Here is a 27,990-nt window from a genome sequence, read left to right as displayed (position 1 = left end):
CAAGAGAATAACGATACTTCCTTCATAAGGCCCTCATGCTGATTAAATGAGAAGTACGGACACTACCTGGCAGGTATGCAGATGCCTAGTAAGTATCAATTTTCTACACTCCTCCCCACCCCTTTTAGTCATTTCTTTCCAGTGAGATGTCTAAGTTGGTTCCACAGCTACTTAGAACAGAGAGAAGTGTTCCCTGCTTTATAATCCCTCCATCAGTTTTCAAACTTTGTTGTACACAAGAATTACCCAGAGAGGTTGTTAAAATGCAGTCCTGGGCCCCACCTTGCAGAGATTTGGCAAGTTGGGGTAAAACCTAGAAATCTATACTCTTAATCTTTATTAGAGTTGCTTAAAATATATTTGTATTTCATGGTTGTGTCAGCATCAAAATACATGTTTCTACATTACTATCAAAAAAATTTTAAATTAGCTACAGCACTTTCTGAACTGCAACGTAACTAAAAATGGTAAGATCACCCTGTTTTACAGTTTTCTTTATTTCTTTAGATCTTTATGAAACATTCCATCTTTTGCAGATCATAGTGCTTTATTAACAAATTCATGTGTTCTTTTCCCATCCCTTTAATACAAAAAAATTATTAATCAGTTATTTTCGTCTGACATTTCACTAAGTACAGAATGCATAATGTCAACATATTAGATCAGCCATTCAAGTGGGTCACATAAGTTAATCCTCATTGTGCCAAATACCCACTCAAAGGATAAGCTGAATAACAGATGCCTCCAGGTGTATACACTAACCTGAATTTCTTGATGTGAACTAGTCCTGTTTAACAGGTCAAATTGCTAGTCTTTCTAAGTAAACTAAAAGAGACTGAAGTATACAGCTGTACATACATATCATCAAATGGTAAGTTCATTTCAACAAGAACCTCTATAACTAACTGTACATTTGTACAGTTTTCTGCTATCATTGCAAAAGCCCCTCTGAACAAAGTTATAGTTTAGAATTTAAAACAATCTTGATGAGACAAAACATACCGGGTGGCTTTTCTGTAGCAGAAATTAATTACAACCATTTTTCCTCAAGCAATTTTAAAGACAGGCAAAGTTGAAAATAAATATGCAAGCATACAGTAAACAAAATGTCTATACTGAGAAATTCAGATACAAAGCACAGTGGAGTCTATAACTGTAGAAGTTAGAAATACAAACTAGCAATGAAGCAATAATTTCTTCCAAATAGCAGGAAACAAGTTCTCCAATACCATTATTTAGATAATTATTTAGTGCTCACCTGTTGATTTTAGAGGTTTTTTTAATCCCGTCTGCTGATTATGACATTTGACCAGAATCCCAACAAATACCTTAAATCATACTGCATGAAATAAATGACCATTTAATTCCTGATTAGTTGAACTCCTTAATGACTTCAGTTTTGTATATAATAGAAAGGTTCAAGAACCTTTGTAGATTTGCTTACAATTGCTGCTGGTATTTATGAAAGCTTTTAAAAATTATGTTATATTCTTATCCATTTGTTGATTCCACATTAATGTAATTCTCTTAAGTATTTTATAAACAATTAAGCCTTGGGTGTTAGAATGGTCTGTTTCAAATTTTCAGGCATGCTATCTTGACTGACTTACTGCAAGGTATCATCCCCCTTTCCTCCCCTCCACTTATGAAAAAAAAAAAAAGTTGGCAGAATGGAGACAAATTTTCAGATTTAAGTATAAAGAAATTTAAGATTTTCCCAGGCTTGGATTATAATCCTTGGTTGACAGGAATGCCAAGTATATATGCCAATTGTTAAATGTTTATGAAATTAAACATGAAACAAAAAGAAAATGAATTCCAGCTAAATCATACTGAGAAGGAATGAGACATGAGACATATTAATAAGATACAACACATTTATCATCCATAATCAAACACTTCAAATCCCTGACTGAAATTGGCTTGAAAAATGATACAAACTCTACAGCTGCTTTAAAGGACTGTAAGATAACGTGTTTTTAAAGCCTACATAAACCACTGAAGCACTTTTATATATTTTATATTCAAAACTAATCTATGGAGCTCATTTCATTTCATTTAAAATAGTAAGTCCTCACATATTTATGGTTACTTTTACAGTGTTTTTAAAAAAGGAGTACTGCTAATAATTTAAGACATCCTAAACACAGAATAGGTGTGAAGGCTTCTTTTTATATTTTGGGTGTTTTAGGTAATTTTTAAGAACTTAAATTATTTTTGTTCCTCCTTAATAACTCTTCCAAAATACCTTCTGACCAGTAAGTAAATGTTTCTTAGGCACTGTGAGGTGTATTAATGATGAAGCATGAACCCAGGCTGAGAAGTGTACAATTTAATTTTAACTACTGCCAGAACAGTTAACAAGCCCTGTCTTATCCACTGACAGCAGGAAATGCCTTTACCACCCTACTCCTGAGATTCTAAAGAGGGAAAACTAATTTCACAAACAACCTTTAAAAGAATCCATAGATGACTCTAAGAACAGCACATATTCAGGGTATTAGAAAAGATGTTTTCTTTTGTAAGGCATCAATGATTAAAATAATAAAACGCATGTTTACTAACAAAAGATGGTTAACATTATCATAAAACCATTTATCTTTTCTTTTTAAACTTCTCTAATTCCTGCTAATTTTGTCAGCTTAAATAAGAAATGAATGCCACTTGGCCTAATCAACTATGGTTATAAAAAACTAAGACATCTGAAACTATTAGGCACATCAAAGGTACGGCTTATGTAATTCAAGGTTCCCTTAAGGGGCAGGTGAGTTACCTGGCACATTATACATATGGAACTGTGAAGATCATCTACTAAATTCAACTTTCACATTTTTAGTCAAACTGAAAGACTTATAGTAAATATTCAAACATACCATATCTTCAGTTACAACTGAGTAAGTGTAACATTTTACCAGATAAAAAGCTGGAACTTAAGTATGAGAAACCTTCATATACTGTGCTTGTATTGGTCTCTTCTTTTTAGATGAAAGCCAGTCATCAATACTTTCAACACAGCAGTTTAGAAGATAAACGTCCAAAACAGTTGAGTTGGTTGTAGTCCATAATTTAGCAATTCAATGCCACTGGCATTATAGTGCTGTGGAGCACAAGTGTATCTCCATATTTTAGTCAGATTTGTCTTTCTTCTTTCCTGTTAAGGGCACTTTGTTTACAACAGCAGACCCAACAGCTGTAACACCTCCAGCCACAGCAGATACACCCCCTTTCACCAGCCCTATTCCCATGGAAGGCACAGTTGTAACAGCTGTTTTGGTCACTTCCAGACTCTTTCCACCAATCCAAGCCACACCACCAATGGTGGCACCAACAGCTCCCTTTGTAACACTGAAGATACCCCCAGTCACACGGGACAACATGCCTGGTTGCTGCTGTGGGTGATCTTTCATTGAACCTAATGAGAGAAAATATCATGAGACAATCAAATATAAGTCTTTAAAAGAGCAGTACACATCATTAAGTAACCTAAGACTTCCTCACAATGAGGAGGTTGATTTGATAAGGCCAACCACACCAATTTAAAGATACTGAAGAGCTCTTCCTTCAGGGTATAGTTGTACATGTTTTTACAATATCTTGGTCTAATGCTAAGTCTTAGTATCTATGAGAAGAAATGCTTTAGAAACTAGACAACTTTTGTAAAACAGAATCCTATTTTAAATGTTTCCTTGATTTACGGGTTTGTTAACAAATAACCTTTATTTTACATCCTAAAAGGAAGATGAAAAAATAAAAAGATAAACTATATTTGGCCTTCATTTCCTTGATAGAATTTCATCAATCATTACCGAAACATTCTTCTTTGTAAAAAGCAGTAGTTTTCAAGGTATGGTCTGGGACCACTGCAGATGCCGAAGACCATTTCAGGGGGTCTACAAGGTAAAAACTATTTTCATAATATTATTAAAATATTATCTTAATATTATTAAAATGTCATTTGTCTTTTCACTTTCTTTCTATCATGAGTCTACAGCAGTTTTCCAGAAGCAGAATGATGTATAATACAACAGACTGAATGCAGAAGCAGCTGCAAGAATGTAGCTGTCTTGCATTAATCCTAACATTAAAGAGATTTGCGAAAATGTATAAACCAGTATCACCTTGCTCACCATTTCCACAATTTTTTTTTGTTTTGAAAGAATTACTATTCACAAAAACATTTTAATTATGTTAATATGGGTTCTTTTAATGAATAAAATATTCAAATTTCTCAGTTTTTATTGCTAATATGGTAAATACTGACAAAGACATAGCTCTTTGGGGCCTTAATTTTTGAGACTGAAAGACATCCTGAAACCAAAAAGTTTAAGAACCCCTATTAAGTAAATACATTTGGGTGTCTGCTCTATGTCTCCCTTACTGACATATTGAAAGAGCTAACACTATATAAGAATAAAAAACTATTCATCATTTAAAATCATGTTATCTACCTAAAAAATGATTTTTATTCAGACATAAGTAGGACAGAGAAACTACAGCTATGGCTAACACTTAAAATTACTGCCACCATAATTCTTATGAAAGACAGTGTGTGCTTTAAGTATCTAGTTTTTGAAAACTAGAGATATCTCCCATAAAAGGTAATAGCAATATGAAAAATTAAGCTGTATCTAAGTCATTAGTTTATTTTCTTTGGTTTTTTTAAAATAGAGCCACATATATTAGCATGTAAACTCAAACTTAGGAATAAAATGACCAGCAGAAAGATTTCATAAAAATTTGCACCAGTTTAAAATGAACACAGGTCTTTTCTCGTTAGTAACCTAATAATTTAAGCAGCAACAACACATAAGCATTGGTGTTTTTCTAAACTTCATGGAAAAATATTTGGTACTTACACAATTCAAGCTTTACCTCTAAAAAAGAAGGAAATTACTGGGTACATAAGTCCAACTAAGAGCACCAAAGCTACTAGAATCTAGCAGAATGAGGTTCTCAGAGAAGGTATCATGGGGAAACTGATAATATTTGATGGAGAAAATAAAAAATTCTGAAAACTGAGCTTTCCAATGCACAAGGCACAAATTTACCTTGAGATAGTTTTTCTTTTCATTGTTTGAAGATTTTACATTGTATCACAAGTGGGAAAATCTCACTGACTAGTCAAAATATCTTTACAAAATAGTGCATAAATACAAATACAGCAATAGCTATGAATTTTAAAAACCAAATATTTTATTAAAACTAATAAGCATAGTTAATACACATTTTTTGATGACTGAAGTAAAGGACTTAAGATATAGATGAGCATTTGAATATATTAGTTATAAAATTATTATGGAAAGGATTACATAATTGATAGTTCTTCTGTAATCAAGGTTACTAGTCCTAGGAAAAAAGGCAAAATCCTGATTTGGGGCTACAACAGATAACTGCCTCATGCCAAATATCTCATTAGTAAAACTGTCTTGCCATGCCAAATTTGGTACACATGCATTTAAAGAAGACAAATAATTTTTCTTAATCAAATCAGATAATTAATGCAGCTGATCTCTTTAATTACAGTGTACTCTTAATTATCACCATATAAATTATCTGCTTTGCAGATTCCTCTTGTTTAGTGGTTGGCATAGAAAGACATTCTGCTTTGTTCTCTTCCTTGATAATCATGCCCCTGGATGGCCTTTATTTATCCCTTTCCTGGTTTCTTTCTCACAAAGTCCTTGTTAACTTTCTCACTGAGCCCTAACTTTTCAAAACTCCATGGTTCCAGATGTAAAAATGTAAGGCATGAGTTAGTAATTTTCCAGGCTATTCATCCACCAAACTAAACCTAATCAGCTAGTTTTTGTTTTGTTTTGTTTTGTTTTTTGAGACAGAGTCTCACTGTTGCCCAGGCTGAAGTTCAGTGGCACGATCTTAGCTCACTACAACCTCTGATAGTTCTTTTGAATTCTTTTTGGCTTAAGTGTAAACTCTTTGTTCCTATTTTCCTAGCAATTTCATTTTTGCCTACCAATATAAGAAATATATAGGAAGAAAATTTTAGACAATGGTTAACAGAACTAGGAAAAAATATATAATACCTAGAGTCACAACCTCCAGCCCTAGTAATCAACATGCAATTCTCCAAGGACATCACTATTTGGATTAAGTTTAGTAATAGTCTATACCAAAAACATGCCTCTAGTAATTTTCTGTATGTACTCAGGACATTCAGGTGTGTTTCCAAGGGTTTTTGAAGAATTAAAATGATTCATGGTATCACAGTTTTCAAACTAGAAGAGAATTATGACTTAAAAACAAATGAAGCAGACCCCAAGATCATGTGTTAATAGAGGAGGAGAGCTACCAATTACAATGTAATGAATAATAGGAGTTTAACAACAAATCTCTAATGCCTCTTGAATTAGGCTGATTTTGTATGCAGGATATCAAAACTAAACACAGTCCATCCTTCCTCTGTATCCATCCTCACCCTTTACAAATGAAAGGATACTCATACTTCTAAAATGGTCTTAAAAGAAGAATGACAGGAAAATATTATGCCTTATATGGTAAAATTGTGTCCCTATTCACCACTATCTGTGCTTTCTTATTAGAGGCTAAAAATGTTATCTTCAATTATTTTGGGGACATATTTACTGACAAGGTAAACAGGTTATATTTCTTTAAATTTAATTTAAAAATCAGGGCTGGGAGTGGTGGCTCACACCTGTAATCCCAGCACTTTGGGAGGCCGAGGCAGGTGGATCACCTGAGGTCAAGAGTTCAAGACCAGCCTGATCAGCATCGTGAAACCCCTGTCTCTACTAAAAATACAAAAAATTAGCTGGGCATGGTGGCGGGCGCCTGTAATCCCAGCTACTTGGGAGGCTGAGGCAGGAGAACTGCTTGAACCCAGGAGGTGGAGGTTACAGTGAGCCAAGATCATGCCATTGCACTCAGCCTGGGTGAAAGAGCAAGACTCTGTCTCAAAAAAAAAAAAAAAAATTAAAAAATAAAAACTATCAGAACTTTAATTCAGTATATTTTTCCATTCTTAGTGTTACAGATGTATACTTACCTTCTGGTGGTTCATCATTAAGGTATGATGGGATTTCTTGTTGATTTTTATCTGTCTGATTCATGATCTCCTAAAAAAAAAAAAACATACAAACACATTTCATTTTAACCTCAACATATGAGACTACCTCTTGTCACATGCTAAATTGTGATTTTATCGACATTATTCAGATAAACAACATTTTATACCCACTCTACAACTAGTCTTCGTCTTGTTTCTCTCCTACTTCAAACTGTGGCATTTAATAAATACTTTAAATTGTACCAGTTGACAATATAAATCTTATGTGAAACACCCACCAAAGAGTGGCAGTCACAGTGTAAGTTTTCCTACGTTGTTACTGTGGTGCTTCAACTACAAATGAATGTTAATCACTGAAAGAGAGCTGGAAGGTAGGGGTTAGCCAACCAAAATGTTGTTTCCTCCTACAGAATACTGGTTAACTTAATTGTGACTTATTTCACAATAGACTTAAAGAAAAAAGTATACCATAACTAAAAAAGGTGTTCCCCAGACAGAATGGCTATTATTAAAAAGTCAAAATATAACAGATGCTGGCAAAGCTGCAGAAAAAAGAATGCTTATACACTGCTAGTGGGAATGTTAATTAGTTCAGCCACTGTGGAAAGCAGTTTGGAGATTTCTCAAAAGAACTTAGAACTACTATTCAACCCAGCGTTCCCATTTCTGGTTATAACTCAAAGGAATATAAATCATTCTACCACACACGTGTGATGTTCATCACAGCACTATTCACAATAGCAAAGACATGGAATCAACCTAAATGCCCATCAACAGTGGACTGGACAAAGAAAATGTGGTACATACACATCATGGAATACTATGTAGCCATAAAAAAGAATGAGATCATGTCCTTTGCAGCAACACAGGTGGAACTGGGGGTCATGATCCTAAGTGAATTAACGCTGGAACAGAAAACCAAATACTGCATTTTCTCCCTTATGAATGAGAGCTAAACACTGAGTACACATGGACACAAAGAAGGTAACAAGAGACAGCAGGGCCTGCTTGTAGGTGGCGAGAGGAAGGAGAGTGAGGGTCGAAAAACTACCTACCTGGGTGATGAAATAATCTGTACACCCAACCCCCACAACACACGATTTTACCCATGTAAAGAATCTGCACATGTACTCCTGACCCTAAAAGTTGAAAAAATAAATAAATACTAAGGTGTTCTATCTGAGAAAGTCCTTAAAAAAAAGACATCCCACTCTTGTAATGACACCACCAATCTGAATCAGTAACAGATCAATTTTAATGACTTTCTGCTGTTCTTAGAGCTCTTATGAACAGAGGCAGTAACAGAATTCAAAATTTACTGTAAAAAAATATATCTTATACTATGATTAACTCTAAGTAGTAAGGGAACCTAAGAAATAAAATAAGCTGTGCTGCAGTAAGGAAAACATGATTAAAATTTTATTTTCCCAATTTCCTTTACTATCATAAACACTGCCTTTTAAATTCACTTGAGTAAGTCAAGATTAGAGCAAGTCAAGATTGGTCTAAAAGTGTTCTTTATAATATACTGTCTGGCTTGGCCAGAAAACTAAGGTTGTGATCCCAGCAGTCAACTAAGTATTTCCTAGTCATATATCCTTGGAGTCCAAATTATTGTATGTGTACATATACAATAGATATTAAAAGGGATATTGTGAAAATAAACAATGTAGTTCAATACATTAATTAACAAACACTGATTAAGCACCTACTCCTGGGCCAGACAATGTTTTAGGTGCATGGAGTACAGTAATCAATACAGACGGAAAAAATCTCTGCCATCACCAAACGGATACTCCAGTGGGGAAAGGCAATAAATAAACACAAAGAGAGTATTCTATGTCAGCGATATTTATATACTATGGAGAAAAAGGGACGGATAAGGAGACGGTGTGTTTTTTTAATAAAGTTTTTCTTTTTCTTTTTTTTTTTGAGACAGAGTCTTGCTCTGTTACCCAGGCTGGAGTGCACTGGCATGCTCTCAGCTCACTGCAACTCTGCCTCCCAGGTTCAAGCAATTCTTCTGCCTCAGCCTCCCGTGTAGCTGGGACTACAGTCACGTATCACCATGCCTGGCTAATTTTTGTATTTTTAGTGGAGATGGGGTTTCACCATGTTGGCCAGGCTGGTCTCGAACTCCTGATCTCAGGTGATCCACCTGCCTCAGCCTTCCAAAGTGCTGGGATTACAGGCATGAGCCACCGCGCCTAGCCAGGGATGGATGGGGAGAGGATATGATATTTTAGATAGGATAGTCTGTGAAGGCTTTACTGCGATGACATTCAAAGAAGGTAAGGATACAAGATATTTAGGTGAAGAGTCTTTGCAGAAGAAGCAATAGCAAGAGCAAAGGCCCTGATGTGGGAGCTTAAGTGGATCAGCAAGAAGGAACAGCCAGTAAAGTGTAGCAGGGTGGCATCAAGGGCAGAAGGAGAGGAAGTCAAAGAGTGAGGTCTGGATCAATGTAGGCCCTTGAAGGTGAAGATGGAGAGTGGCTCTTAACTGAGTGAGATGGGAAACTAGTAAAAGGCACTGAACAAAAAAGTAACGTGATCTTTTAAAAGATCATTCTGGCTGCTGTGGGAAATACAAGCAATAGAAGAACAACAGCAGAAGCAGAAAGTCCCATTAGGAAACAACTTCAATAATTCAGGCCAAAAAATGTTGGTGGCTTGGATGAGGGTGGTAGAGGCAGAGGTTGTGAGAAGTGGGAATTTTCAAAGGTGGTTTTAACTTCATGGAATTCATCTTGTTATGCCTTTAAAACCTAAATCCTATTTAAGATGAGACTTCTCTGCACCCCTACTGAGTCCAGCAGCAAATGCTGTGTTTAATAAATATCTTTCAATTGCTCTAGTGAAAATCCTGACTCAGGTCATTTATCAATGGCACCTAATCTTATCCTGGTTTGATGTGAGAATTTAGCACATCATCCCAAACATAAGATTTAAAAAGGAATAGTAAAGCTAAGTAATCTCTCACAGAAAAACCAGGAAGAATTTCAGCTGATGCATTACTGGGAAAAGAGGTTCTTGACAGATATGCCTTAATTTTAAAATCCCCAAATCACAAAGGTACATTTATTACCATTCACATTTATATTTTCCTTGATCTATCATCATGGTAAGATCGTAACAAATTATACAGGATGGTGGTTAAGGCTCTGGGGTCAGAGTGCCTGAGTTTGAATCTCGGCTTGACCATAAGCTGTACAGAAAAGGACAAATAACTTCATTAAATACTTGCTGTTTAGGATAGTTAAAAATCAAAGACAATTCTAGCCTTAACCCTAAGATAAGAATACTATTTAACATATTCCAAAACAAAACATGCACAAATTCCTGGAAGAATATGTGTCCCTTCTGAGAAATGATGATTTTGAAGCCACTTACTTCCCTACTGGACTATTAATTTCAAGAGGACAGACACCTTTGTCCAACTTGTTCATCACGGTAATCTCAGTACTATATGTTAATACCATACACTTACACACAAATCCAGGAGATCACTTGGCTGGTCAATCAACAGAAGGTACCATACCCTACAGAGAAATATGGGAAATTACATATGCCCAACCATCTTACATGTTTTAACTGGAGTTTAAAAATAGGTGTGATTATGACTGTAACTGCATACATTTCAAAACTGACTTTCTGGTGCCTACCCCATAAATCCCTACCAACAGTCTTACCTTTTATTTCTAATACAGTCTCCCTTAAAAACAATTATTTTTCTATATCCTATCTTGTAATTAAGAGAAAGACCACAATTTAAAAAAATTAGTTCTGCTTTATGAGAGCATAACACATATGCAATTTAATCTAAATAATGTGAATTGACTTCATCCTTCTGCGGGTAGTCAATAAGAAGCCATGAGCAGAGTTACACTGTCATATCTGTGCCTTAAGATGCTAACTGAAGCAAGAAGAGATGGAAGGACAGAGAGATTAATACAGTAAGTGGCTATTTCAGTAGTCCAGTAAGATAGAATGACAGTCTAAACTCTGCCAAATTTTCATGTCTAAATAAATGCTTTGGACCAAAATACCAGGGTCACCTTTGAATTCTGCTTTTCTTTTACATTCCCATCTAATTATCAGTAAATTCTGTTGCCTAAATAAATCCAGAATATAACCACTTCTCATTACCTCTACTGTTACCACTTTAAGCCATCATAATCTCTTGCTTGTACTACTGCAAAATCTCTGAATGGGTCTCTGAGCTTCCACCTTTGTTCTTCTTTCAGTCCAGTCATGTCATACTCTGCTTAAAATCCTCCAACTGCTTCCTATTTTGCTTAAAATAAAATTCAGAGTCCTTATACCTTTGCCTTTGAGGCCAGATATTTAATCGCCATCTCCACTATTCTACCTCTTGTTCATTCCAGTCTAGTAACACAGAGTTCCTTGTCTATCCTTTCCTCAAAGTCTTTTCCCCAGTATATGTACATGGCTCAAGTCCTTCTGCAAATGTCCCCTTATCAGAAGATGTTCCCTGACCACCTTATAATAGATGAGCACCCTCCACTCTTATCATTTTCACCTAATCTGTTTACTTTGGGTCACTCCCAATTAAAATGTAAGCTCCATGAGAACAAATGCTTGGTTTGTTCACTACTCTATCACCAGAGACTTAATCAATGATGCATGGTGGACACTCATATACTTGAATTTTTTGTAAGAAGTAGAATGTAACTTGGGTATTAATGTGAGATGAAAGGGAGAATCTAATGTCATATTTCTAGTATAAAACAGAGATGATGAACACAGAGAACATCAGAAGAGAAACGTTTTGAAAGAAGATGAAGGACTTGTTTCTGAACAAGCTGTATTTGAAATACCTTCAGGGCATCCACAGACGTTCAGCAGGCAATTGGATTTAAGGGGCCAGAGACTCAGCATAAAGTTTGAGTTAGAGTTGAGGTTCTAAAAGCAGTTTGAAGTGATAGTTGAAGCTCTGAGCAGTGGGTGATATGATCAAGGAAAAGAGTGATGAGAAGCCAACTGACAGTCTTAATTGGCCAGCTCATAATAAAGAGGTGAGCAAAAGAGAAGCCAGCAAAAACAAACAAAACACATCTGAAAATGAAAAATGAGTACAGGGTCATGGAAAGCAAGAGAGGAATTTATAAGCTTCCAAAAGACACACATTATGCAGATGTTAAAATAATTTATGATCAAATACTACAGAAATATGCTAATGCTATATTTAGAGACTATAAAAGGCATATGTCATCATACCCAATTTTTTAAAAAATGCATACAAAAAGACTGGAAGAAAGTATGCCAAAGTATTAATAAAGATGCCATGGGGAGTAGAAATACATAAGTTTCACATTTTACATACACATGCATGAAGTAGTATATATAGCATTTATATATTCATAATATATATAGTATTTGTATATAGTTTTCAATACATATACATGGAAATATGCATAGTTAAATACATATAGAAATATGCATAGTTAACTAATGTCTATAAATTTTCTACCATAAAAATGTATTGCTTTTATAATTAAAGAAAAATACATATTTTCAAGTCTTGGAAATCAGTGATATTCATAAATCATATTTTTAAAGATTACATAGTTCATCTAATCCTAATTATTCTAAGTTTTAGCCACAGATGAAGTTAATAATCTAAAAAACAATGTACTTGAATCACATGATGCTTTAAGAAAATGATATCACTGAGTTTTGTTCACAGTTATGTCTTGGGTAAGGAAATCCTGACAAACAGCCTTATGCAGGTTATTACTATATTAACTGTACAATACTGTTAAAGACATTACCCACTACAACACTTAATAGCTCTGATACAGAACTCCACATAAGAAATTTCTTCAGAGGTAATTATTCAGAAAATGTCTTGTTTCCTCCAAATATTTAGTACTTTTTCTTAAAGATTTATGCATTTTTATATTTAAAAGACACAAAGGTGTAATGTCTTCCTTCTCTTTGGCTTCCAGGAAGCTTATAGCTAAAATCCAAGCTCAACTAGGTAGGCCCCTGCATAGTTGTGTCCTATCTTCCTCTACACTTCCACACCTCCTCAAGACCGCTACTCGGATTGCTATTTCTCCCTGGCATGCAATTTGAATATCTTATTTACATATTTTACCAATTTGTTGGTACATGTTTTTGTTGTAAGCTGCGAGATAGTATTTGTGAGAAAAAAGAAAATATTGTAATCCCAGCACTTTGGGAGGTTGAGGTGGAATGCTTCAGCTAAGGAAGTCAAGACCAGGAAAACATAATGAGCATAATGAGACTTCATCTCTACAAAAATATATATATATAAATAAATAAATAATAAATTGACTGGGCATGGTGGCGCACGCCTATAGTCCCACATATTTGGAAGGATGAAGAGGAAGAATTACCTAAGCCCAGGAGGTTGAAGCAGCTGCAGTGAGCCATAATCGTGCCATTGCACTCCAGCCTGGGCAACAGAGCGAGACCCTGTCTCAAACGACAGGATAGGACAGGACAGGATGAAGACAGGTGGGGAGGGGAGGGGAGGGGAGGGGAGGGGAGAGAATCTGCATATACTTTAAGCATCACAAGAAGAAATACATATCAATATATGGCCCAAATTGGGGGTTTAAAAAAAAGAAAACTCTAAGCTAAAGTCATGCTTTCCAAATGTACCTTTTTAAACACAAGGACTTAAGAATCCACAGGAGAGACATAATGCCTGCATTTTAATCTAGAGTGATGTAAAATACTGTTTTATTTTTAAATTCACACACAGTAAAAAGTAAAATGAAAAGTGCTTGAGCACTGTTTTTTTAAAGATAACTAGACTTTCAAGAGATTTCACTCTCGCCTGGGGCTGCTTCCGGGTATATTCTCAGACTTACCAGCTCTCCTTGCCAGTCCAACCACACTCCCACTCCCACACCCAGCATGAGTTCATTCTGGCCTTAAATTAGGAGTATTTCTGTAGAGGAGTGTGAAATGTAAAAAGCTAGATACTATTATATAGAAATATTCAGTTGCATTTAAAAATTTATTAGCAGTAGTTACCAACAGGATTATCAATAAACAAGACAGTAGCAACTCTGGAGTCCTGCCCTGCCGGGCATATGTTAACCTAGACTAGAGGAATTCACTATTTAGAAAGCCCTGAAAGTCCTAAGTGCCACAAAGATTAGTTTCATTGAGACTAAAAAAAAAAACAACAAAAAAAAAACAAAAAAACAAGGGCCAGGCACCGTGGCTCACACCTGTAATCCCACCACTTTGGGAGGCCAAGGCGGGTGGATCACCTGAGGTCAGGGGTTCGAGACCAGCCTGGCCAACATGGTGAAATCCATCTCTACTAAAAATACAAAAATTAGCCAGGCGTGGTGGCACACGCCTGTAATCCTAGCTACTCAAGAGACTGAGGCAGGACAACTGCTTGAACCCAGGAGGCAGAGGTTGCAGTGAGCCAAGATCTCACCACTGCACTCCAGCCTGGGTGACAGGGCAGGACTCCATCTCAAAAAAAAAAAAAAAAAAAGATTAGTTTTGTTTTGATGTTTGGGTATCTTGTACATCACACCTTAATAGTCAGTATGTAGTATCAAAATTCCTCTAGAACTCTTAGGGTAATAAAAATTAGTATTAATTTTTATTAATTAAAAAGTCACAAGTATTTGACATTTTTTTTCCTGAATTCCTAATTTGATCATAAGACACTGAGTTACCTTATAAAGGTATTTGCTAAAATCCTTAACTGTGTCATCTGTACTTTTCATTCACATAAACCATTCCGAAGTCCTACACACAAATATGTGTCTAACTTTTAGTGATATTACCTCTTTATGGATATTACCACTTCGTTACTAAAGATAAATACTTTTTATATTACTATCCTGCTTATTATCACCATTGCAGGAGACCTGTTTCTCTTATAGTAGAAACTGTGAAGATAAATAGACCCCAATCTAAAACTTTGAAAGGTAAATAATCTACTAATAAAATTTAAGAGTATATATGTAGAGACAAGTATCAACTGACAGTAAAAATTTCAAAATGGGCCTGTAATCCCAGCACTTTGAAAGGCTGAGGCAGGCAGATCACCTGAGGTCAGGAGTTCGAGACCAGCCTGGCCAACATGGCGAAACCGCATCTCTACTAAAAACAGAAAAATCAGCCAGGTGTGGTGGTGGGTACCTGTAATCCCAGCTACTAGGGAGGCTGAGGCAGGAAAATCTCTTGAACCTGGGAGGTGGATGTTGCAGTGAGTGGAGATCGCGCCACTGCTCTCCAGCCTGGACAAGACAGCAAGACTCCATTCCGGAAAAAAAATCAAAACGACCATTTTTAAATGTCACTCTTAAGTAATACATTATAATTATTAAATTCTATACAAACTATCTGCCCTGAACTCATTGAATCATTAATTCCACATATACTTGAGCCCTACTATGTGGCAGGCACACTGGTATGCAATTAGGAGTTCAGTGTGATTAAGCACACACAGGCACTACTCTAAACCAGAGTTTACAATCCAGTGGGAATAGACTTTTCCAGCACTTGCCATTTAGTGAGTCATTCAAGAAACAAATTATATATTCAAGAAACAAATATATCTGCTCTCTAGGAGCTCAGAATGCACAAGTTTCTATTAAAAACATACTTTCTGGCTGGGCCTGGTGGCTCATGCCTATAATCCCAGCACTTTCAAAGGTCGAAGCAGGAGGATCGCTTGAGCCCTGGAGTTTGACAGCAGCCTGGGCAACATAGCAAAACTTCGTCTCTACCAAAAAAAACAAAACAAAACAAAACAAAACAACACATACTGTTCTAAGGAAGGCAGTAATGACACACAATATCTTTAGATAAGCACAAATGATTTAACTTCTTCTACAGACATAAATCAGTTCTACCTTTTGGTCCTGAAGTGTGAATAAACTATTACAATACCAACTAAACTGGTTATAAGTGGGTTTTTAAGAAATTGTGCCATATGAAAGACCTCTTTGTTGTAGACTGTATATCATGACTACAAATTCATCAGCAGTTACATTAAGCATTGTAGAGATGGCGAGAAATAATTCTTGCCCAGTACAATAGTATCATAGATTTAGTAGCTGGCGATATATTGAGCAAGGATTAACAACACAATTCCCTAAAGGATAATTTATTCCAATAATAGAAATAAGTAAACAAACACCTCTTGGGAAACTGGTTTTCTTTTTAAAGGAAAACAGATGAATCCATGTTGTTTGTGGGTTTCAGTAATATTTCATATATAAAGTTTTTATTCATAATAAAAAATTCTGAAAACAGTACATACATTTTCCTCTGGGTAGCACCACCCCTCTATACACCAAAGGAAGTTAAATAACACTAACACGCTATATAAAGCTTAACTACAAAATACAGTGCACAAGTTTATCGGCAAAGCCACTTAAAACTACCTGTTATTCAACAGTAGGTGCCAATGTCCCTATAATAGAAAAAGACAACTATAAATGAATTAGCTAAATCTTTCTACATATTCTACCTAAAAGAACTTTGCCACATCCTCACTCCCATGTTTTAGCTTCTTTGCCAAACAACTGCAAAGAGATTCAAAAATATATTTATACAGAGCTCTAAAACATATACACCAACAAGCAGAGTACATTAAAAATCCAGCTGTTTTTATGTTTTTCTAGTTAAACCAACTATCGGGAAGAGTCTGCTTTTAAAGATGGCCCCTGCCCATTAAATCAACAGCAAATAGGCTACAAGAAATGCTCTCAATCTAGCAAGGAAGAAAAAGTCATCTGCCAGTAAAATTTGTAAGTGCCCACCAGACGAGTAATAACTGACAGCGTCAAAAAGGCAATTTTTAAGGGTTGTCCTTAAACGAAACATTAAGCAGAATTACAATACTCTATTAAACCAGAGAACCAGCACACCATCTTCATATTATTTCAACAGATATTTGCATTCCTACTATGTGTCAAACATTCTGTTAGGCACTGAGGCATCCTTGTGAACAAGCATACAAAGGTCCTATTCTCAAGATGTTTATATATAATCCAGTGAGGTATCTTCCGGAAGCAGAAAAAAGTAAATACCTAATAACTGAAACAAAGAAAGGTAAAGATTTTCCTGTAGTTAAAAAAAAAAAAAAAAAAAAAAAAAACACATGCACACACACAGACACCTACCTGTATATTTGTCTAATGTAGCAACCGTTGTAATTTCTAACGATGCTTTCTATAAATGGACAAATTTTTACTGAACTTGGTTTCTGGTACATCTGTTCTAACAAAGACTAAAGAAATGAAAGTGGAAAAAGCAAAACAGGATGCATATGGGTTTATCAAAGGCTACTTCTCCCTTTCTTTTTAAAAAGTTAAGTATGGGCGCGCGCGCGCGCGCGCACACACACACACACACACACACACACACTGGCGCGCGCGTTTACCTGTTGGTGTGGTATCGATATTTCTGGGGAACCCTTGAGGGCACTCACACCAGCAGAAGTTTCAAAGGCTAAACAGTAGCATACAGCAAATAATCACATATAGCAACTTTTTTCATTTGGAATTAGCAGCGTTCACAAAGACGCAAAAATCAAATTAAGAACCCTTCCCTTTTCTCTAGGTGTTTCCAAACCCTTCCGGGTGGCCCCTTCTCTACCCACTGATCCCTTTAGGCTCTAGGCAAGCGCGTGTGTGTGTGTGTGTGTTAGGCTCTAGGCAAGCGTGTGTGTGTGTTTTCTGTAGCAGAGAGAGTGACGTGGCAGGAGGCAGAAAATGACCCTGGAGGCGCCGCGGCTAGCGCTGAGCTTGGCACCTCCTCCCTCCGCTCCACGTTGTACACCCAGCACACCCCCCACTCCCGATGGGTTCCAGAATTTCTATGTAAGAAGGGTTTAGGACAAGCGATCTGATTGGAAGTGGGAGCTGGGGGATCGGTCTTGAAGCTGCGTGTGCAGAGCAGGCAGTTTTTATTTAGACTGGGAGGCAGTGACGGCACGGATGGGTGCTCCAGCACTCCCTGTCACCCCTGGGCGCCGCCAGCACCCTCTCCATTCCCACTTTTACTTTAGGTTGGGCGTGGGGATACAGCCTTCCTACCCGGGAAGACCTATGGGGGTGTCGACTGGGGGACAAGTCATGTGTGCCTGAACCCAAGAGGGAGGTTTATCAACAGGTCAGGAGTTTGCAGGGCGAGGAAGACCAGTACCCAAGCCCCTCCACTGCATCCGCCTCCCAGGCTGCTGACGCCCCCCACCTCCCTCCTCCGTCCGCAACCCCGAACCCCCAGATGCTAAGAAGTCAGGCGGAGGCTTTCCAGGGGAGTGCCCAAGCTCCAATCGCGGCGTGGCAGTCAGCGACGTATAAGGAGGAGTAACCCCAGAAGCGAACCTCCATCCGCCCCCAACTTCGTCCCGCCCCTCCCCCTTTCCCTCTCCGGCCTCGCCGAGGCCCAGCTGCGCAGCCAGGCCGGGCAGTGGGAGGTGAGGGGCAGGGGCGCCGACGGCAGAGGGCGACGGAGGAGGGCAGGAAGCCGGGACTGCACCCCTGCCCTCGCATCCCGACTCACTCACCGCCGGGGTCGCGGCCAGCGCTAGGACAGGAGCCGGGCGGAGGGAGCAGGCCGGCGCCGAGGAGAGCTGAGGCGGCCTGGGCGGCAGCTGCGGCCGGCACAACCCCGGGCAGTCGCGGCTCTGGAGGCGTCTTTTCAGGATGTGGAGCTGGAAAACTGTGGCGGCGGCGGTGGAGGCGGCGGCCTCTGGCTGCGGACGTGGCGCCCGACGCGACCCGCCCCCTCCGCCGCCTCCTCAGCTCCCGCCTCCTCCCGCGGCTCCGGCTCCGAGGCGCACGCGCGCTCTTGCAGCCCGGGCCCCTCCCGCGCCCACCGGGCCTACGCCCACCCGTTTCTCGCAGGGTCCGGCCCTCCCAGCAGTCCCCAACCGGCTTTGTCCCAATTGCGCACGCGCGACGCTCCGAGGCCCCCCTCCCGCCCCTTTGCCCCCGGGCGCCTCCGTGGGAACCCCCGGCCGGCCTGCGCGCGCCTGCTCCAGGGGTCTCCCCGCCTTTTTCCGCCACCATCCAATCAGATCGGGCGAGGGGCGCGAAGCCTGGGAGACGCGTAGGCCGCGGTCCCCAGGCCTGGTGCTTTGGCATCTGCGGGTGCCCGGAGTCGCGTTCCGTGCCGAGTAACGGTCTTCAGAATTCAGAACCTTCGCCTTAGGGAAGGTGGGACGGTCGCCAGTTTCTCCAGCACTTTCTTCTTCCAGGGACGTCAGCCTCCCTTGCCTGCTGTCCTCAGGGAGTGACAGCCGGGCCTGCTCAGACGTTCACGTCGGGGCTTTCTACAGGCCTTTGTGACTAAGTGCTAGGGGTGAGGAGCGACGTGGCTTATTTATGTGTTTTTCAGTTTGTTATGATTTTTTTATTATTATTATTTTACTTCTCCCTGCCCTAGAATTGAGCTCCTTGAGTAAAAACCCGCCTGGGTCGCCATCACCCTAGGCTTGGTGCAGGGCCTGCCAGGCGATCGAAATTTGTTGAAGAGGTGGGTGTTTAGTATTGAAAGAGCCGCGGATTGGGCATTAGAAAGCTTGGCTTTGCACCGCGTCCTTGCCACTTGCTGACCAGGCGCCTCCACGTGGTCCTCGCCCGTCCAAACGCACGGGGAGGCGCGTGGCGGCCCCGCCTGAGCTGAGCCCCCTGGAACGTGAGACCGTCTCGCTCTGAACTTCAAAGCGGGGTTGCAGGAGCTACCTCAAGGTCGTTTTGAGGACGGGAAAACTGCTCAAAGCCTGCTTACCTAGATCAAGGGTATCGATTAACTTTTCTTTGACTCCCTTTCCACACCTATAAAATGAAGATAACGGGAAACTTGTCATACATTTGTTTGTGGTTGGTGGGAAAGGTCTTTATGAACGGTGAAGTCTTATGCAAATGTGAGATGTTTCCTTTCGCAATCTGATTAGCAACTCAAAACACATGAAGCAAAAACACGCGAAGTCAAAAACATACACAGGAAGCAAAAAAAAAAAAACCCTCACAAAATGGTTTATCAACTGCAGAATATTCAGGATGGTGGAACTGAATGATAACTATTGACAACATAGCTCAGAAAGGACATGCTAAAGCATGCTGGATGAAGCTAACTTTGATCCAGGTCTTAAATGGAATGGACTATAGTTTATAGCTTCAACCTAAGTATTAACTTATGAAATCAGAGAATTAAGGCCACTTATGCCACTGTGCTCAGACTGTCAAGATATTTTAGTTTCTCAAAGCAGAAAGAAGAAATTAAATAATCTTGTCAACTCAACATATGGGTTGGATGATTAGCAGGATCCATGGATTGTTCTGTTTATCCAGTATGTGAAGAAACGGGTATCTTCTGTTTTCTTGTTATTACAGAAACTTCTGTCCTTAATATGTGACCTTTGAAGGTTGAACTCTAGGTAAAATTATGAAGTGCACAGTTACGTCTTGTTTCTTCTTCTCTTTGTATGTCGTTTTACAAGAGAATCTTAATTTTATCAAAGTACAAATGACACAAGATTGTAGCCACTCCTGGGAGATTTTGCATTTTTACAGTTATTAAAAGCCATAACTCAAAGCAGCAGTTGAATCTGTTTCATAAACCAACTAAGATTTAAAAGAGCTTCTTTGGAAGGTCATGAGTTCACCAGAAACTTCTGAAATTACAAGTGTAGGAGTTCAGCCTATAAAACGAAGAAATACATGACTTGTAGTATTTCTTCATTTTATAGGCTGAACTCCTCTAAGTTCTTGATTCCCATTTTGTGACCTCCCTTTCTTAGATTATTAAAATAAAATACAGGTGGCTCATGCCTGTAATCCCAGCACCTCGGAGGCTGAGTCAGGGGAAGATCACTTGAGCCCAGGAGTTTAAGACCAGCCAGGGCAACATGGGGAGATCACATCTCTTAAAACATTAGTAATTGAGCACGGTGGCACACTCCTGTAGTCCCAGCTATTTGGGATACTGAAGCAGGAGGATTGCTAGAGCCTGGGAGGTCAAAGCTGCAGTGAGCTGTGGTCACACCACTGCATTCCAGCCTGGACAACAGAGTGAGACCCTGTTTCAAGAAAAATAAAATGAAACATTTATTTCTGGATGTTATTTTGAAAGATTTTGTCATGTCTTAATGAGCCCTGGCCAGGTAATCACAGCACTTTGGGAGGTCAAGGTGGGAGGATGCTTAAAGCCAGGAGTTTGAGACTAGCCAGGTCAACATAGTGAGACCCTGTTTCCACAAAAAGTAAATAATTAGCCAGGTGTGGTGGCACGCACCTGTAGTCCTAGCTACTTGGGAAGCTGAGGCAGAAAGGTCACTTGAGCCAGGATTTCAAGGTTGCAGTGAGCTATGAATGTGCCACTGCACTCCAGCCTGGGTGACAGAGTGAGACCCTCTTTCTTAAAATAACAATAATAATGAATTATTTGTGCCTTCAGGCAATAAAATTCTTTTAACAAAATTCTTAATACACATATCAATTACCCAGCCTCTTAAGTGACTGAGTTTTCTTCTAGTTGAGTACACACAGTCTTTTTGCCTTATTGAAAAACTTAGAAATTAGATGTGACATTGCTTAACATGGTGGGGTGGTTCAAAGAGGACCAGAAAGAAGCAAGTCAGAAACCAGTAATGTTAAGAAATTATTTCTAGGCTGATAGTACACTGAAGTTTAAAAACCTCCAGCCCAACCTTCTACCCAACATGTGAGTCTGTCTCCTGTTGTGTGCACAATCATAGTTTTCATCATTATCAAGCCCTCTTCCCAGAGTTTCAGTATACACTCATTTAAGTAACAAGCCTACTTGTTGCAAGGTATGCACGTTTTTCCTGTTTCACCATGTTTTCATGAGTGTAATGCATTATCCTTGCATTAAATTAACAGCTTTACAAAGGTTAGTTACCCCCCAGTGTAAATCATTATGCTTTCTATCCTAACTTTCTTACTGGTCTTTGCCATTCCTGGCACAATCAACTGTGCTATCCTTGGTTTTCCTTTCCCTGCAACAATATCCTTCTTAATTTTTCCTATGATATGGCAGATTTATTTGACACAGCTCCTAACCTTGATCATCTGATTTATCTCGATCCAATGAGGCAAGTACATTATATTCTAATATAGGGAATCCTATATTCATGTGAGGAAACTGAAGCATAGAGAAGTTGGATAATTTACCCCAGGTCCCACAGGCTAGTGAAGAGCAGGCTCTAGAATCAAACCCAATTTTGTCTGACTCTAGAGTCCAAGTTCTTAACCACTATATTCTAAGAAAGAGAAAAGCAGTTTCTGACATGCAGTAGATGCTGGCACACTAGGCTTTGGTAGTCTTGTTGAACAAAAACAATTTTAGAGAACATCAACATCAGATGAGGTCACTCCATGATCATGGTAGATCAGGACAAAAATAACACTACTTCATAATCATGTCTCAACGTAGACAAAAACACAAATGCTGTCCAACCCACCAAATGGAATACATAAAATGAAAATACCAATCTAGTCTACGTAGCTGTTGCCTCTTTGCCAATGACAGCTTTAGCCTCCTTCCAGTTTTCCCTCTTTCTAGATAAGATTTATTAAGATACCCACTCATAGAATTACCCCCACTTCCTGACAATATCCTGTTTAGAGCGTAGAGCAAAGTTCCACCTCTTTAAACCCTCTATCAAATCACCTAACACAAACCCAAATCTTAATATAAGATTTTATCGAACATCTTACCGATATGCCACATGGTTCCCTGTGATGTATTCTCCCTTGCTGCAGTGAGTAGTAAATTCAACTTGTTCAACCACAGGTGTGTTCCTGGTGATCTTTGACTAGAAAGCATTGACAATTCTTTCCGAACCATTCTATATCATGCATTTCTATGAAGTAGAAAGCATACTTGTTAGGTATTTCTGCCAATCAAAGTAACTGGAAACTGTCCTTTAATCTCCAGCCATAGCATTGTCACACCAAAGCTAGAAGGTTCCCTTTCTTTTTGTGGATCATATATAGAGTGTCTGCTAAATTGAGCCTTATTAAAAGATAGTGAAAAGAAACACATATGTTGGAATAATTGGACATCATTTTGAAAACAAAAGCTCAACACCTATAAACTCATGCCTTTCACCATATGTAAAATAATTCAAAATGGATCATAGATCTAAATGTGAAAATATAAAACTTTTAGAAGAAAATATAGGAGAACATTTTTATGATTTTGAATTAGGCAGAGTTTTCTTAGATACAACAAAAAACATGCAATCCATGAAAGAAAGAAATTTATAAAAACTTGCTCTTTGGATAACACTTGCTCTTTGGATGACACTTAAGAAAACAAAAGAACAAGCAACAGACTGGGAGAAAATATTTGCAAAACATACCTATTTGTTTTTTTTTTTTTTTTGAGACGGAGTCTCGCAGTGCCGTACAGGCTGGAGTGCAGTAGCGCAATCTCGGCTCACTGCAAGCTCCGCCTCCCGGGTTCACACCATTCTCCTGCCTCAGCCTCCCAAGTAGCTGGGACTACAGGCAAGAAATTAGCCCGCCATCATGCCCAGCTAATTTTTTTTTTTTTTTTTTTTGTATTTTTAGTAGAGGCAGGGTTTCAGTGTGTTGGCCAGGATGGTCTCCATCTCCTGACCTCATAATCTGCCCGCCTTGGCCTCCCAAAGTGCTGGGATTACAGGTGTGAGCCACTGCGCCCAGTCAAAACATACCTATTAAATGACTGTATTCTGAATATATGAAACACTCTTAAAACTCAGAAGACAATCCAGTTTTAAAATGTGTGAATAATTGAACAATCACTTCACCAAAGGAGATACATGGATGGCAAATAAGCATATGAAAAGATGCGCAACCCCTCCCCCAAGGCAACCACTCATCTGTTTTCTCTCCTTTTGCCTTTTCCAGAATATCATATAAATGGAATACAGTATGAAGCATTTTTAGTCTTGCATCTTTCACTTAGAATAATGCATTTGAGATTTATTTATGTTGTGTATAGGAGTATTTTGTTCCTTTTATTGCTATAGTCTATTTACTATAGTAGTCATTAGGGAAATGCAAATCAAAGCCACAATGATCACTACTTGGTTGAAATAAAAACAATTTCAAAAGCTATTGACGATGGACAAAAACTAAAACTCTCAGACATTGTTGGTGGGAATGCAGAGGGGTACATACACTTGGGAAATGGTTTGGGAGTTTCTTATAAAGTTATGCATACACTTGTGATATGACCTAGAAATTCTACTCCTAGATATTTACCCAAGAGGAATGAAAACATGTTCACACAAAAACCCGAACATATTTTACAATCATCTAAAACTGGAAACACCCTAAATGCCCTTTAATTTGTGAATGGATAAGCAAATGGTGGTACATATATACAACAGAATCTACTCAGCATATAAAAAGAATAAACTGCTCCTACACACAACGTAAATAAATCTCAAGTGCATTATTCTAAGTAAGAGATGCAAGATTAAAAAGTCTTCATACTGTATTCCATTTATATGACATTCTGGAAAAGGCAAAACCATAAAAAGAGAAAAGAGATCAGTGGTTGCCTGGGAGGTGAGAAGAGTTGACTATAAAGTGGAGCTTAAGAGAACTGAGGAGGGGTAATGGAACTGTTGAATATCTTGACTGTGATGTGTGTGGGTGACAGAATGTATGCAGCTGCCAAAACTCATAGATTTGTACACTAAATAGAGCAGTTTTGCTGTGTGTAAATTATATCTTAATAATTTTGCCTTGAGAAAGAGAGATGTTGAAATGGAAAAAAAGAGTTGTGATGAGGTAGAGCTACCTGGCACCATGAATATGAAGACTGGCCTAAAGGTGAACAGCCTCTTATACTCCTAATGGGAAGCACTTCACAGTAGTTTCAGTAATACAACCTGAGGTTAAAGAGTTTATTCTTATGTTTTTGCCTAATTGCTTACCATACTTGACCACTGTTGGCTACTTTCTGCTCTCAAGTGCCCGTACCTCTACAGTAAACAGTAGAGCAACTTTAGTACCCAGTTTGAGTCTGATTTCTACCCCTGGTTCTATCCTTGATATGGTTTGACTGTGTCCCCATCCAAATCTCATCTTGAATTGTAGTTCCCATAATCTCTATGTGTTGTGGGAGGGACCTGGTGGGAGGTAATTGAATCATGGGGGCTGTTACCTCCATACTGTTCTCATGATAGTGAGTGAGTTCTCATGAGATCTGATAGTTTTATAAGGGGCTTTTCCCCCTTTGCTTGGCACTTCTCCTTCCTGCCGCCATGTGAAGGAGGACATGTGCACATTAAGCATTTAAAGATCATTAAAGGGTAATACACATAAAGGCCAAATTGAGTAAAAAAGAGGACTGAATGAGTGCAGAAAAGATAGATATGGATGTGGGCTGAAGAAAGGTCTGTGGCAGGGAGAGGAGGGAAGTTGTATTTTCATAAGAATTGAATACCTACTTTTATAAGGACTTCAGCATGATACTTATTAGTTATGAGAGAGGAATCATTACTATTTTCTACCTGTGTCCAGTATAGATGTTAGAACCAGGGAAAGGACTAATGCTAAGCTTCCATTTCACCTTGGAGCAAAGCACCCAAAATGGTGACAGAGCCCACACAGCATAATTTATGCCTTAAAAGGTAATAGTAAAAAGGTAAATAGTAATAAGTAAATAGTAAAGTAATAGTAAAAAGGTAAATGGGGATTGGTGAAGATGGACAAGGTGGAGCTTTAAAAAGATAGAATAGAGCAACCCAAAGCTGAACCGTAGGATCTTTATTGTCATCTGCAATAGCCAGGTTGAAAGAACATATACATTTACCATGAGAAGGGAGATTTACCGAGTTAACATTTTCAAGTGACCCCAGAATGCAGTACGGTTTGACTAGGATATGTGTGAATTACAGTAAGAGAGCCCCTCAACTTGGCCTGCTTTTGGAAACAATGGCCCATCCCATGGTTTAGGCAATGCTGTATGCATTCTGAGGGGCGTGGTCCCTCATTTACAGATGAAGAAAAGCCTGAGGATATCTAACATCTTAAGTCTTCTGCAACCAGGGTAGATGGAATTCTAACTCGAAACACTAATTTCAGTTTGCAAAGGCAAATGAGTTCTAAGAGAGGGAGAAACTGTTTTAGGGGACCTTTTGAAATCTGTCCTTCATATTCACATTGAATGTAAGGGAAATAGCCACCAATCCTCACAGTGTGAAGGAGCCAACATTAATCTCTTCCTAGATCTAAAACTGCCAAATTAAAATTTGTATCAGTGACTACTTGACCCACTTTCCTTTCTTGCTTTCAGGGCACATCCTTACATGAGCCTAATCATTTATTTGCGGAGAGAATAATTAACGTTTTAGAGCCTCTGTGCTAGTTAATAGTGTAAGCCAAAAATAAAATTCTTAGCCCCCTAACCATCTGAACAAACCCCTCCTCAGCCAAGGGCATTCCAAAGTTAACCTGAAAAACTAGTTCAGGCCATGACAGGAAGTGGATGTCAGGCATGCCTCACAGCTGACCAGCATTAACATCAACACAGAGATTTTCAGACTGACAGAAGAGACTCTTTAAGGCTGATAAGAAACATTTACAATCTATTCTTTCTGAAGCCTGCTACCTAGAGGCTTTATATACATACTACAACCTGAGTCTCCACTCCTTATCATAACCCAGACATTCCTTTCTATTGATTCCAGGTCTTTAGACAATAATCAATTGCCAATTAGAAAATCTTTGAATCTGCCTATGACCTGGAAATCCTCTCACCCCCACATCCCTGCTTTCAGTAGTCCCGCCTTTGTGGCTGAAACAATGTACATCTTACATGTATTGATTGATGTCTTATGTCACCATGAAATGTAAAAAACCAACTTGAAGCCCAACCACTTTGGGCAGATGTTCTCAGGATCTCCTGAGGACTGTGTCATGGGCCATTGGTCACTCATTTGGCTCAGAATAAATCTCTTCAAATAATTTACAGAGTTTTGCTCTTTCACTTACAATAATTTGGCACCTAGCATCAGGCCTCAGAGAAGACTCAGAGCCCTGAAGGAGTTGGCTGAACTTGGAGCTAAGGTACCAGCAGGGGACCATTGGAAGTTCTCCCCAACTATGAGCATTTCCTCCAGTGGAATTGTTAAGTCCTCCTGAGCACTGGACCTCCCATTTGGCTGATGGTCCTTGATTTATTCTGAGTTTTTGTTTTTCCTCCTAGAAGGTTATTTGGGATCCCTGTCTAGTTCAGAGGTGCATTCTAAAGGTGTTCTCCATTGCCTTTTTCTAAAGACAAGGAGAAGGACCCCTTTTTGGGCACCTCATTTGGTTTCTAGTTTGGAGGAACATTCTAAAGAGTCTTCTCCGTTGATTTTTCTTCCAAAATTAAGCTCAATTGGTTTGTCTGTGCATTTGTGTGAGGAACTGAACTGTTATTTTCATAGGTGAATGAGACTAAGGTCCTCGGCTCTGGAAAAAAAAGGGCATTTTGTTCCTCCCAGCTGAAGGATGCTCCTAGGGGACTGGGGACCAAGTAAAAGTGTCTGGGGGTTGACTTCCTGAGACGTGCAATGGCCCTACAGGCAACGCCCAAGAAATTAGTTTAGAAAGGCTCTTCCAGGAAACACACATAAGAACTGATCACTTGGCATTTTGAGCCCTCTTGGAGGTAATAGAATTCCAGAGAGAGAAACAGACATCTAAGAGGGCAGAAACAATTCAGTGGTGAAACACTGTAGAGTCCTCCTCACAGTCAGCACACATTGATCCACCATACACACACAAAAAGAAACCTAAATGTTTTTCAAGTTTATGTGATGTAAGTAAAATATTTAATAACTAAGCTGGCTTTCAAATTATTGGTAAAGTAATATCAGAAATGTCTTAAGAATTTTCAGCATTTTTTGTATTTATTGATCAAGCAGTTCCATGCTTACCCCTGCCAAATACTATA

At 38.8% G+C, this 27,990-nt stretch overlaps 1 protein-coding gene across 5 annotated transcripts; it reads right to left on the bottom strand.

The window, feature by feature from the left end:
* Positions 1 to 476: 476 nt before the first annotated feature.
* TMEM263 (transmembrane protein 263) lies at positions 477 to 20,613 on the bottom strand. Of its 5 annotated transcripts, none has more exons than XM_025401503.1 (5): positions 18,590 to 20,613; positions 17,462 to 17,529; positions 7,025 to 7,094; positions 6,811 to 6,927; positions 477 to 3,412 (listed from the first exon to the last, which is right to left on the bottom strand). In XM_025401503.1, exons 1-5 carry the CDS (start codon positions 19,167 to 19,169, stop codon positions 3,126 to 3,128), a joined length of 1,122 nt encoding a protein of 373 aa, XP_025257288.1. In that variant the 5' UTR covers positions 19,170 to 20,613; the 3' UTR covers positions 477 to 3,125. The 5 variants fall into 5 exon arrangements, with proteins under 5 accessions (XP_025257288.1, XP_025257291.1, XP_025257292.1 ...); XM_025401506.1 differs by lacking the exon at positions 6,811 to 6,927 and adding an exon at positions 15,211 to 15,326 and having other exon boundaries at positions 18,590 to 18,934; XM_025401507.1 differs by lacking the exon at positions 6,811 to 6,927 and adding an exon at positions 15,211 to 15,308 and having other exon boundaries at positions 18,590 to 18,934.
* Positions 20,614 to 27,990: the final 7,377 nt, after the last annotated feature.

This window comes from Theropithecus gelada, chromosome 11 (genome assembly GCF_003255815.1).
Source record: "Theropithecus gelada isolate Dixy chromosome 11, Tgel_1.0, whole genome shotgun sequence".
Classification (NCBI taxonomy): domain Eukaryota; kingdom Metazoa; phylum Chordata; class Mammalia; order Primates; family Cercopithecidae; genus Theropithecus; species Theropithecus gelada.
Note: the sequence above shows the minus strand (reverse complement) of the source record. Positions and strands in the feature narration are given on the sequence as shown.